This window comes from Caretta caretta, chromosome 7, assembly GCF_965140235.1.
Source record: "Caretta caretta isolate rCarCar2 chromosome 7, rCarCar1.hap1, whole genome shotgun sequence".
Taxonomy (NCBI): domain Eukaryota; kingdom Metazoa; phylum Chordata; order Testudines; family Cheloniidae; genus Caretta; species Caretta caretta.
The window spans coordinates 95,197,494-95,210,268 of NC_134212.1; the positions used below are offsets into that span (position 1 = coordinate 95,197,494).

Genomic DNA, 12,775 nt, shown 5'->3' on the forward strand with positions numbered 1-12,775 from the left:
CTTGTACTGCTTGATAAAGATGGTAGCATTTGACCAAGTGACTGCCTTATCAATTTCTGCTGGGGGTGCATTAGCTTTTGCAGCCCATGAGATCACCAGGGATCACGTAGAATGTGCCCTAACCCCTTCTGGAACCAGAATCTCCAATGCCTTGTATACTTCCACAATGTATCATCTAATACACTGAGCAACAGAGGAGATGGAAGCTCTGAGTCCTTGGCTGGAAGGCTACAAAAACAGGACACCTGCTCTCCTTGTGGACTCTGTACTTGGAGGTAAATTTTCAGAGACATCTAAACTGTGCCCTCTCCCCTCAGGAGGCTATGGCCTTGGACAGAATGAAGGTAGAACCACCTCCTGGGAATCATGGAAAGAGTTCACCTTTGGGATAAATGATTCTGGAGCTCTGAGCACCACCCTGTCCTGATGAAATACACAGTAAAGTTCCTGCATTGAGAGCACCGCCAACTCAGCCATCATGTCTACCAGGCAAGTGTCAATCAGAAACCAAGTTTTGATGGACAAATAAAAACATACACCCAATGCTTTGAAATTATGTTTGGAAGGGCTCTCAGTACAAGTGGCGTGCCACTTGGGAAAAAGAGGTCTAATATCTGGCTTGACTAACTGCACTGCCATAAGGAATCTGGCTACCCAGAGGTTCTTTGTCAAAGAACCCATGGATACTGTGAATATCATGCTACTAAAAGGCAGACACCGGACGTGTAATCGTGCTGAGGAAGAGACCTTTGTTGAAGCCTTCTTGAAGAAAATCCAAAATAGCTGGAATTCCTGGATTTCTAGGGTTGGTTTCATGTTCCCGGCACCAGCCAGAAAACACAGTCCAAATACAGGAGTATGCTTTCAAGGATGATATTCTTCCAAAAGAAAGGAGTATTCTGAGGACTTTGGAGCGCAGACTCAATGATACCAGTGCTTCCCTTTCAATAGGAAGGCTGGATAAAGCACAAGACCTTGTGAGAAGAACGGATGTCCTTTCCCCCTAGGCGAGCTGTACCGGTGGTCTCAATTTCCATGATCAGGTCCAAAACCCAGGATCTCCTTGGTCAATGTGGGGTTACCAATAATACTGTCGCCCCATCTTGTTTGATTTTCTAAACCACCTTCCCATAATAATGAGAAGGGTGGAAACGCATAGAGGCCGCCCTGTGGCTATCTGTGCGATAGGGATTCTGTCCCAATGGATCTGGGGTCCACTGCTCTGGTGAAGTACTCTGGTCTCTTCACATTCATGTGTTAAAGAATTGGTCAGTTAATGGCAGGCCAGGGGGCATGGCTCAGCATTCATGTCACAGTCCTTGTCAGTACCCAGCCCAAGCTGGGGAAATTAATGATCCAACCAGCAGACCAAATTTGGTGTTGAATCCTGGTTGTGTGCCATCTGAGGCACATTGCACATACGCAAAGAAGAATGGCAGGCTGAACAATTGGATGATTAACTTGAAGTCTTCCTGATTCATGCACCACCAGGAGTTATTCACTTTGTGCTTGCTGAGCCAGTCTGCCTTCCGGTTCAAGTCTCCCTTTATGTGAGCTGCCTTAAGAGAGAGGAGAGAATGCTCCACTCACTGGATGATTTCTGTTGCTTCGATGTGTAGCGCTGGGCTTCTTGTTCCCCCTTGGTTGTTCACATATACAACCATGGTCATGTTGTCTGACTCAATCAGGACGTGGTTTCTCTCTAGGTTGGACTGGAACCTTCACAGCACAAACTTGACCATTCTTAGTTCTAGGAGGTTTGTGCTGTGGGTCCTTTTGTCCAGGTTCCATATGCCTTGAGCTATTTGGGAGCCAGGTGTGGTCCCCAGCCCTTCAGGTTGGTGGCAGCTGTGAGGATCAGGGGAGCTGGAACAGCATGGGCATGCCCTTGCAAACATTTAAGGACTTAATTACCTGTTCCCAAACCCTCACTTTATATTCCATGCAATCTGGGGAGTAGTCCCATACCTTTAAGATGAAGCCTTAAAAAAGGTGTCTGATGTGTGATGGAGTGATCTCTATGCATGATACTAGGACACCTAGCAGTTGAAGGCTCAGTGCAACAGTGGGCCTCTTGCAGTTCCAAAAGAACATGAGGATGTCTTGACTCTTTTGGAACATCTCTAGAGATGGATATATCCTTGCTATCGAGGTATCTATGTCCTCTCCCAAGTGAGTTATTTGGGTGGACAGAATGAAGGAGCTTTTCTAGATGACAATAAACCAATGTGCCTGCAGGAAATTCAAGGTCAGGGATATAGTTCTGCATGTTGCTGGTGGGGACGGAGCTATGATTAAAATGTCATCTCCAGGAAGGGGTACAGGTGGATCCCTTGTGACCTGAGTCTGGCTATGATTACCACAATCTTTGTAAAGACTCAGTGGGACTGAGGACAAGCCGAATGGGAGCATCATATTGAGCATACCTTCTGTCATAAGTAAACCCTAAGATCCTATGATGGCACAGTCTGACTGGGTTGTCAAGGTATGCATTTTCCAGATCCACCAAGTCAGAAAGTCCCCCTGGGACAGGGATGACATTGTAGCGGTTAATATCTCCTTCTGGAACCTAATTTTCTTCATCCATTTGTTGAGCCTTTTGAAATCTAAAATGGCTTGGTTTTCTCCTGTATGCTTCTCAATGATAAAGAAAATTGAGTAGAACCCTGAGGATCTTTCTTCTGAGGGACTACTATTACTTCCATAACCAGGAGGTCAGAATCAGGAGAGTAGGACCAGAAGGGATCTGAATAGGTTATCTAGTCTAGTCCTCCATACTCAAGGCAGGACCAGAGTAATAACTAGACCATTTCTGACACGTTTGTCTAACCTGTTCTGAAAAACCTCTAATGACTTAGATTCCACAACTTCCCTAAGCAATTTAGAATCACAAAATCATAGGGTTGGAAGGGACCTCAGCAGGTCATCCAGTCCAACCCCCTGCTCAAAAGCAGGACCTAATCCCCAACTAAATCATCCCAGGCAGGGCTTTGTCAAGCCTGACTTTAGGGGTTTTTAAGGAAGACATAATCCTAACTATACATATACAATGATGGAGGTCTAAATTAGCTGTTACCACTCAGGAAAGAGATCTTGGAGTCATTATGGATAGTTCTCTGAAATCATCCACTCAATGTGCAGCAGCAGTCAAAAAAGCGAACAGAATGTTGGGAGTTATCAAGAAAAGGATAGATAATAAGACAGAAAATATCATATTGCCTCTATATAAATCCATTGTATGCCCACACCTTGAATACTGCATGCAGATGTGGTAACCCCATCTCAAAAAAAGATATATTGGAATTGGAAAAGGTTCAGAAAAGGGCAACACAAATTATTAGGGGTATAGAACAGCTTCCGTATGAGGAGAGATTAATAGGACTGGGACTTTTCAGCTTGGAAAAGAGGAGACTAAGGTGGGATATGATACAGGTCTATAAAATCATGAGTGGTATAGAGAAAGTAAATAAGGAAGTGTTTGTTTACTCCTTCTCATAATACAAGAACAAGGGGCCACCAAATGAAATTAATAGGTAGCAAGTTTAAAACAAACCAAGTCTTTTTTCCACACAATACACTGCCAACCTCTGGAACTCCTTGCCAGAGGGTGTTGTGAAGGCCAATACTATAACGGGGTTCGAAAGGGAGCTAGACAGATAGGTCCATCAATGGCTATTAGCCAGGATGGGCAGGAATGGTGTCCCTAGCCTCTGTTTGCCAGAAGCTAGGATTGGGTGACAGGGCATGGATCACTAGATGATAACCTGTCTGTTCATTCCCTTTGGGATGCCTGCCACTGGCCACTGTCAGAGGACAGGATACTGGGCTTCATGGACCTTTGGTCTGACCCAGTATGGCTGTTCTTATGAAGGAGATTTCACCACCTGTAACCCATTACAGTGCTTCACCACCTTCCTAGTGAAAAAGTTTTTCCTAATATCCAACATAAATATCCCCCACTACAATTTGAGACCATTACTCCTTGTTCTATCATCTGGTACCACTAAGAACAGTCTAGATCCATCCTCTTTGGAACCCCCTTTCAGGTAGTTGAAAGCAGCTATCAAATCCCCCCTTTCTCTTCTCTTCTGCAGACTAAACAATCCTAGTTCCCTCAGCCTCTCCTCATAAGTCATGTGCGCCAGCCCCCTAATCATTTTTGTATCCCTCTGCTGGACTCTTTCCAATTTTTCCCCACATCCTTCTTGCAGTGTGGGGCGCAAAACTGGACACAGTACTCCAGATGAGGTCTCATCAATGCTGAATAGAGGGGAATGATCACGTCCTTCAATCTGCTGCCAATGCACCTATTTATACCACCCAAAATGCTTAGCCTTCTCGGCAACAAGGGCACATTGTTGACTCATATCCAGCTTCTCGTCCACCGTAACCCCTAGGTCCTTTTACACAGAACTGCTGCCTCGCCACTTGGTCCCTAGTCTGTAGCAGTGCATGGGATTCTTCCTTCCTAAGTGCAGGACTCTGCACTTGTCCTTGTTGAACCTCAGATTCTTTTGGCTGAATCCTCTTATTTGTCTAGGTCCCTCTGTATCCTATCCCTATCCTCCAGCATACCTACCACTCCTCCCAGTTTAGTGTCATCTGCAAACTTGCTGAGGGTGCAATCCACACCATCCTCCAGATCATTAATAAAGATATTGAACAAAACCGGCCACATGACCGACCCTTGGGGCACTCCACTTCATACTGGCTGCCAACTAGACATGGAGCCATTGATCACTGCCTGTTGAATCCGATGATCTAGCCAGCTTTCTATCCACCTTATAGTCCATTCACCAGCCCATACTTCTTTAACTTGCTGGCAAGAATACTGTGGGAGACCGTAACAAAAGCTTTGCTAAAGCCAAGGAATTTGTTCCAATTCTTAACTTCAGACAGTTAGGAAGTTTTTCCTGATGTCCAGCTAAAACCTCCTTTGCTGTAATTTAAGCCCATTGCTTCTTGTACTATCCTCAGGAGGTTAAGGAAAACACTTTTTGAAGTCTGAGATCTTAAGAGTCCTCACCTGCTGGATCCCACTCCCCCCCCCGGGGGGGGGGGAGGGAGGGAGGGAGGGAAACACTTGGAGAGCCGTCCTGGCCAAATTGGGAAGGAGGAGGGTGCTGATGAACCCTGATTTATCAGGGTGCTCAGAACCCATTTTAGGACTTTGGAGGAGCATTTGTAACCCTACAATGCTGTTCCCTCTATTCTCCAGGGGCTCCTTGAGTCACTTGACTGTGGTCCTCCTCATCCTTGGAGCTTCCTCCTGCTCTGTCAGACTCCTGGTCCTTCCCCCCTCCCCTGCATGTTGGAGTCACAGCTGTTCAGTGGATAGAAGATGCCACATGCCTGTCCAACTCATAGCCCTGGGAAGTAACAGAGTTAAGGACAGAAGGCTGGGTACAACTGACTGTCTGCTGAGCCCAGGAGGGCAGCCTCAAAAATGAAGCACCATTTGGATTTCATTTGGTGCTTTTTGGGCTGCTCTGCTGTACCTCTGCACCTTCCAGGTACAGCAGAGCAGCCAGCAGAGAGACACTGTACCTAAGGCTCTGTGGGTTTCCAACACCTGGCTAAAAACTGGCCTAGGAGGAGGAGAGAGATCATTGCTCACCATTGCCCCAAATTTTGGAGGAAAAAAAAAAGAGCCCCCTTAGCCAAACGTGAAGGCAGGAGTTGTAAAAACCACTATCCACATGCTGCCACGAAAGCAGAGAAACTGAAATCAAGCAGGAGCTGAGGTGTGGCCAGACTATGCAGCTCCAAAGCTCTTGTTTGTCCATGAGCTGCAGAGAGAGGAGAGCAATGCAGACACCAAAAATTGTGGGAGACCCTGGCTGCGGGAACAAAAAAGGTGTTTCTGATAACTCATGAAAGATTAACAACTGGTATTTTACCTGTCCAATACGATGTGCTCGATCCATTGCTTGCAGATCTCTCATTGGGTTCCAGTCATGTTCCACAAATACTACTGTGTCAGCTCCTGTTAAGTTAAGTCCCAGTCCACCAACATGAGTGGTGAGCAAAAGAACATCTATGGATGGGTCATTATTAAACCTATATATATATATAAATATAAAAAGTCAAGTATTTAGAAATTCATAAGAGTGACTGCAGAAATGAAATGGAACAAAAACTACAAGTAATTAAATAAATAATTAATGGTGTATTTAATCACTTTCGGCATCATATTTTTCACTGCTTGTCAAGATTTTTTTTTAAGTCACTTGAAAGGTTAATTGACACAGGCAGAGATTGTAGCTCACTAGAAGAGGAAATAATTCAGTAAAAACTACTTTACATTATTTACAAAATAACTCACATTCCGAAAATCAATAATTAGTTAAGGTAAAAGCTAATGTGAATGAAGGCATTTGTTTCCTTAAAATGATTCCCAAATCTGTTTTCTAAAAATCAGAAAACGATTAATTTTTGACACTCTGCTACAATGCCAGTAATGCTGGTGCCCCAATTCACTTCTGTTAATGTAGAAACATTTGCCAGTAGTTGGGGCACAATGGTATAAACCACCTTCAACATCCATTCTGCTTGGGGATTCAGAAGCAACGGGCACAAGCTCTTCATGCAGGTGGGGTTGGGCCAGGTCATGTTGATTCAGTATATTGACTAGGTATAGCTCCTTAGGGATCACTGGCTGGAACGTAAAGCTGCCTTGCTCGGTTGAATTCCCAAGGGATGGTAGCAGTACTGCTGCCTGCCCTCTCCATGGGAACTCTTTGTCCTTGGACACAGCTGTTGCCATGGACTGACTCCCACAAATGGCTTCTGTCTATCTGGCCTATAGTCACCAGAGACAGCAGTCCTGTAGGTGAATAGTGGAGGGTACACTAGTCTAAACAGGCTTTACAGAGCCTTACAATAGGGTCACACTGCTATAATATGGAAGAAAAAAAAAAAACCATGCCATTGACATGGACTGGTGTCATGCTATTTAGAATTCTAATGGGTCTGAAAAAGGAAGTCTATATAATACTGCCATGTATTATTTTTTGAAGTACAAATATGCTATCTAGTATACTATTCTAGTGACATTTTGTTACAAGTAAGAGAATGTTCTTTTCACCAATCCTCCTGCTTGAGCCTCCTGATTGTTGGGATCAGAAGTCCAAAGAGGAACAAGGGTGGGAAAATTGGTGGCTGTCACTTCTGTTCTCTAAGCCTCCTGGCTGCTAGTCATGCTGCTCATACATATGTGCGACTTACTCTATTCTGCCTCCCACAGGAACTGCTATGCATAGTTTCCCAAAAGGAACAGCAGATTGAAAGGTAGTTTCACTGCTGTTCTCAGTGTTCTGATAAGCAGCAATGAAACTAACTACCAGTGTCTCGATTTCCATGTTCTGATTCTATGAAAGCTATGAGCAGCAGCACAGTCTTGAGGCATACAGCTCCACAGCCTCAAGTTTAGCCACTACAGTGCTGGCTTCCTCAGTTCACAACCATAACAGCCAGAAAACTTAATAAAAATAAAATAAAAAAGTCAAATCTGCAGACACTCTACTCATTAGGGAAAAAACATTCCTAATTGTCATTAGAAAGTGGGCTATTGAATTTACAAGCTTGTGTTTAATCTAGGATGAACTGGGTTTTGAGTATTATCTTGTAAAGTTATTGGCTGGTGCTTTCAAAGGCCACATTAATTTTAACATGCTGATGGGGATACCCGAGCTGGGGGCCACTGTGTTTCTTCTCTGCAAGAGTGAGCTTACTAGATATTAGACGGTCAGCTCCTTGCCACATCAATTGGTCTTCCTCCAACAAACTTTTCTAGGCTCCCCCAGCCCAAATCTTGCCTAGCAAGTAATAAGTGAACTCCAGCTTTTCAGAGATGCTTCTTTGCACTGCATAGCACCTATCACTATATATTCACAGACAATATTGAAGTACGCTGCTCTGTTAAAGAGACAGCATGTTACAATTTATTAAAAGAGGTAAAAATGCCCTTCCCTTCGAAACACAACACTGAACTGGTTTATAATAAAAACAAAACAAGTTTATTAAGAAAAAAGCATAGATGAACTAAAAGAGATAAAGGCAGAGATGGTTACAAACAAAAGTGAAAATATGCATCTAAAAGTAAAAAAAAAAGAATCTAACAAGATGCAGTCTTTGTTCAAGACTATTTCTCTCACAGCTTGGGGGGGGGGGGGAGGAGGGGAAGCGTATATGGAATGCTCCTGTCCTCTTCTTGAGGAGCACCATACAAGGACCAGCAGGTATAATTTTGAACAGAAGGCCAAATGACCTATGGATATAGGGCTCTGCCAGAGTGACAAAGTACTTAATCTCTCTAGGGACAAACTACAATAGCAATATTCTCAGTGTTCAAAAAAATCATGAAAGTTTGGTTATTTTTTATTTGCTTTCTGGTTGAATATTACATTTGTTTCAGGTTTTCAAGATTTTCTTTGCAACGAGGAATAGAAATTTCGTTTTTTATTTTACAGGAAAGCTGAGATTCTCCCCTATTCAAGAAAAAACACTCATCACTGCAAGAGTTGGAAACATTGGAGTTGATCAAGACAGCAAGAAACCAGGAATTAGGATTGTATAAAGGTCTCTGCATGATGAACAGGAGAGACAACCAAGCCGGCTCACAAGTAAATGTTTTAGGCTTTACAATAAAGACCTGCTTTCATAGTTCAATTGTTGTTGTAAGTATATTCACTATATTCAGAGTACACTTGGAATTTTGGAATCTCTTTTGTAGTACTAGCGAACCGAAGAAAGCCCATCATATGAAGATTTCCTTACAATTTAAGCCTAGTGTTATTCAGAATTTAATTTAATGACTTTTTAAAAAAAGTATGATGCTTATGACATGGTTCCTTGCTACTCAGTTAATATTTGTGAACACATCTTCACACTGGTTCATTTAATCTGATTCAAATTGCAAGATCAGTTATTCAATGATGGTGTGCCAGTATAATCTGATCACATGCGTAGAAATTATAATACCCTATCTTATTAAAAGCTGCAAGAGCTCCCAGGAGACAAGAGCCACTTCAATTTTGTATTCAAGCAAGTAATGCTATCCATTGTAGTCTGCCTTAAGGCACCAGAGGAAAAGAAGAGAGGAACTTACCGTGAAACAATGGAATGCCTTTGACCAGCAGGTATGCTGCCATCTAATCGCAAATATGTAACAGAGGGCAAGTGAGGTTTGAGAAGGTCATGTTCTACTATATCCAGCATGCTCTTGAGCTGACAGAAGATAAGTATCCTGTGCTGAGCCACAACAGCTTCTGTGCCACTCTCTGAAGAGCCACCATTTCCCAAACCACAGTCTAGTAGTAGCTTCAAGTAAATTTTAAAATAAAAATTACCACAATGGATTAGGTCTCTCTTGTAAATAGAGGTATTTACACTGCTGGCAGAAGTGAATAAAAATCATATTTTTCTCTCTCTCTCCCCACCCCCCCAAATTCCTGCAGGGTATGTAATGAGCTAGGAGTCACATTCTGTAGGGAACAAGGAATATTGACTGTACAGCCTTTCACATTATGAAGGACCTGCAAAATTTGGCAGAAAACATTTAAATTTCTTATCTTGTTTCCACAAAAACTGGTTTTAAACAAGAAGTTTTCTATCAAATATTAGATTAGTAAGAGGGGTATAATACATAACCATGTGTAATTATATAGAAAATTGAGTCAATGTCTTCAACCACCAGAGGTGTCTTCTATAATAAACAGGTCAAACAATTTTCTGCTAAGAGTAACAGGAAGTAGTAAAGCAACAGCGAACAGAAAAAGCAGCTTTCATACTTCAGATACTCCAAAGCACTTGAAAAAACAATGACTAAGGCCTGATCCTGTACTTTGATCCATGTATGCAGACTGCTGTGCCCACACATTATAATGCAGGATTGGAGAGAGAATTATCTCTCCATGCAATAACTACATAACTTCTGTATTTGTACAAAATCAGCACTTCGTACATATCCCATCTTCTTCTTCATATGCCTATTTTCTTAAGAAATGTAGTACTATTTTCTAAAAAATTAAATTTTAGCAAATATTTCTAGTGATCATTTCCAAATAGATATAAAAAGAGCAGAAATGCCTTGGATTAAAATTTGAAGAGATAAATTATAGCTACTTTCCTGAAAATGGTGGTCCCATGCTAAGAGTGAACACTTGGTCAGAAAATCGTTCAGTACACTCAATTTTACATGGAAATTGCATTTTAAAAAACCCCATCAATTTAAAAATCACTTCTGCCTGAAACTTTTAAACTTGCTATTATTACAAGTAACATCTTTGCTTAATATAACAAAGATTAGAGGGACAAAATATCTCCCTGTTTTCCCAGTTTGTTTGCTGGCACTTTGTTATTTGACTGCACTTTGTTTATGGTCCGCTTCACCGTGAAATCAAATAGTCCTGCCCAAATTCAGCATCACACATTGACTGCAAGGGGTCTCAGTTTCTTCTGTTTGTATGGATTCTTTTGCACAGGAATGATTGAGAGAAATTATTCAATAGCCTTCTCCCTCCCCCCCGCAAAAATAACCAAAAACAGAAAAATGGAACTGTAAAACCAGAAATATGACAGACACTCAAGGACAGGTTAACTAATTTTTTAAAATAAACTAAATTCCTAATTGATAGTTTTTTTTCAAAAACAGTGTTATACAATAATCACAGTAACTCCAGAACAGTACATACGTTTATGAACTTTGGGATACATAACATGGTTTAAATATACTTACTTGTTTTAAAGCAGACAGTTTAGGTGCATGCTGGATATCTCGAAGGGATGAGTTATGAGCTGCAAGCTGCTCTGTGGTTCTCTTGTATTCTGGATGCTGGGTTGTTAACACTAATGCTGGATGGTTACATAGTTTTCGTAAATATTGCAATGCCTTTTAAATTTTGAGAGAAAAAGTTAACTGGTGAGGTTAGCAGCAACTAAAGATTATGGAAAATGGGGTGAACAAAACTGACATTTAATGTTGTAGCCCACTTGGCCATAATTTCACAAGTCTGACGACAACACAGATTTTTAATGATGTTTGTATCATACGCTTATTTAAATAAAAGTTAATTCCAGCTGAAAACTTGCCGCTGCGAGTATTAAAACAATCTTAGTTCCAGCTCTGGGGACAGTGCATGAAGCCCTTGTATCAGAGCATCATGTGACTCTGAAACAACAAGATTGGAAACTGGAAGCTGTGTGAGGCCCTTCAGAGAAGGACTGCCATACCAATTTACCTTAAGTTATCTTTGGATCCAAATTTTATGAAGGCTTGTGATCATGCACAATTTCAGTCTGATTAATTCAGCAGAATACGTAAAAAAACCTATTATAGTTTAAATATTTTAAACAGGAAGTTTCACTTGAAAATAAGACATCAAAATGTAATTTAATCATCTTAGCTCTTCACACCTTATTCCAGACAAGTTAATCACAGCTATGGAAATTGCTTCATTTAAATAGTAGGTTCAGGATTTAACCGAATGTACTTTAAACTATATTTCAACATCCAGTGTACAAAAATTACCTTTCAGTAGGGCAGGATTTAGCAGAATATAATCTACTAGAAATACATTTACAAGAGAGTACAAATTATTGAAGAAATCTGTACCTGAAACACATGTCCTGTAGCTTTAAGCTTTGGCCTTTCAGTCTCCTCACTCAGTGAAGCAGATGAAACAGTTTCATCAACATCACATTTGGCACGAGACTTGGCAAAATCTTCATAAAGCTGAACCTGTAGGGTCCCCCGAGGTGAAAGAAAGGAGTGTATCGTGTAAAGGAGTGAGAAAACAAGAACGACAAAATTGAAATCCAGACTGCCTAATAATGCAACAAACGAAGAGAACTTTTTAAGTTCTCACTAAACATAATATTAATACCACACAGTTTATGTGTAATCTCATTACTTGAAAATTTTACTTTAAATTTGCAAATTCATGCATACTGTCTAAGTAATACATGCCAGGAAACTATTTCCTACAACTACCCACATTAGTGATACCAGAAACACACTCCTCAGTGATTTTAATTTTAAGCCTCATAAGAAAATATTTTCAAATCTGGGTGGTCTAAAGTATGCCAAGGTTCATACTGAACTGACCCCAGGATCATGGAGCTACAACTGGCTCCTCAGTAGTCCCAACTAGTGCAGAGCAAATGTGCAGTACCAGAGAGAGTCTGTATCTTGCTTTTTAAAAACTTACCTGTAGAGGACTGAGAGTACAGTAATAATCTTGAATAATTTTGGGTGGAAGATCCTGTAGTACATCCTCTTTCATTCTTCTCAACAGAAATGGTAATACTTGACGGTGCAGTGCTTCCATTGCAAGAACTCCTAGGTGTCAACAGCAGACATAGCAAATAGTTCAGAAACCACAACAAAGCAGCAAATTACTTCAATCACCCCAAACAGAAAGACTTCATACTGCGATATTGAAGTGTTTGATGTTTTCAACAGAAATTCTGAGTTACAAAGAAACAAGCAAGAAAATAGATTGGAGCTTGTGCCTTACCTGCCTCTTGTTCTCGACTGGAACTCCGAGCATCTCTACTTGCTAAAATTGGTTTGCCATAACGTGCTGCAAACTGGCGTTCAGTACCCAAAAATCCTGGCATAAGGAAGTCAAACAGTGACCACAACTCTAAAACGTTATTCTGAAGATAAGAGAAAAATTCATTAAAACATTTCCAAGACTGAAAACAGTTTCCAAGATTATGGAGTATTTCTTTACTTATTTTTGAATTTTTACCCTATAATACAGTGCAATGA

At 41.2% G+C, this 12,775-nt stretch overlaps 1 protein-coding gene across 4 annotated transcripts in view; it reads right to left on the minus strand.

Annotated features, from left to right (window-relative positions):
• The window catches only part of BTAF1 (B-TFIID TATA-box binding protein associated factor 1), a 97,008-nt gene that overhangs the window by 5,808 nt on the left and 78,425 nt on the right, over positions 1-12,775 (minus strand). For all 4 annotated transcript variants that reach the window (XM_048858565.2, XM_048858563.2, XM_048858564.2 and 1 more), the window contains exons 31-36: positions 12,519-12,660; positions 12,210-12,340; positions 11,615-11,740; positions 10,739-10,891; positions 9,110-9,321; positions 5,901-6,060 (exon numbers count right to left, since the gene is read on the minus strand). In XM_048858565.2, the coding sequence (XP_048714522.1) occupies positions 5,901-6,060; positions 9,110-9,321; positions 10,739-10,891; positions 11,615-11,740; positions 12,210-12,340; positions 12,519-12,660 (924 nt within the window). The remainder of the gene's footprint in view (positions 1-5,900; positions 6,061-9,109; positions 9,322-10,738; positions 10,892-11,614; positions 11,741-12,209; positions 12,341-12,518; positions 12,661-12,775) is intronic.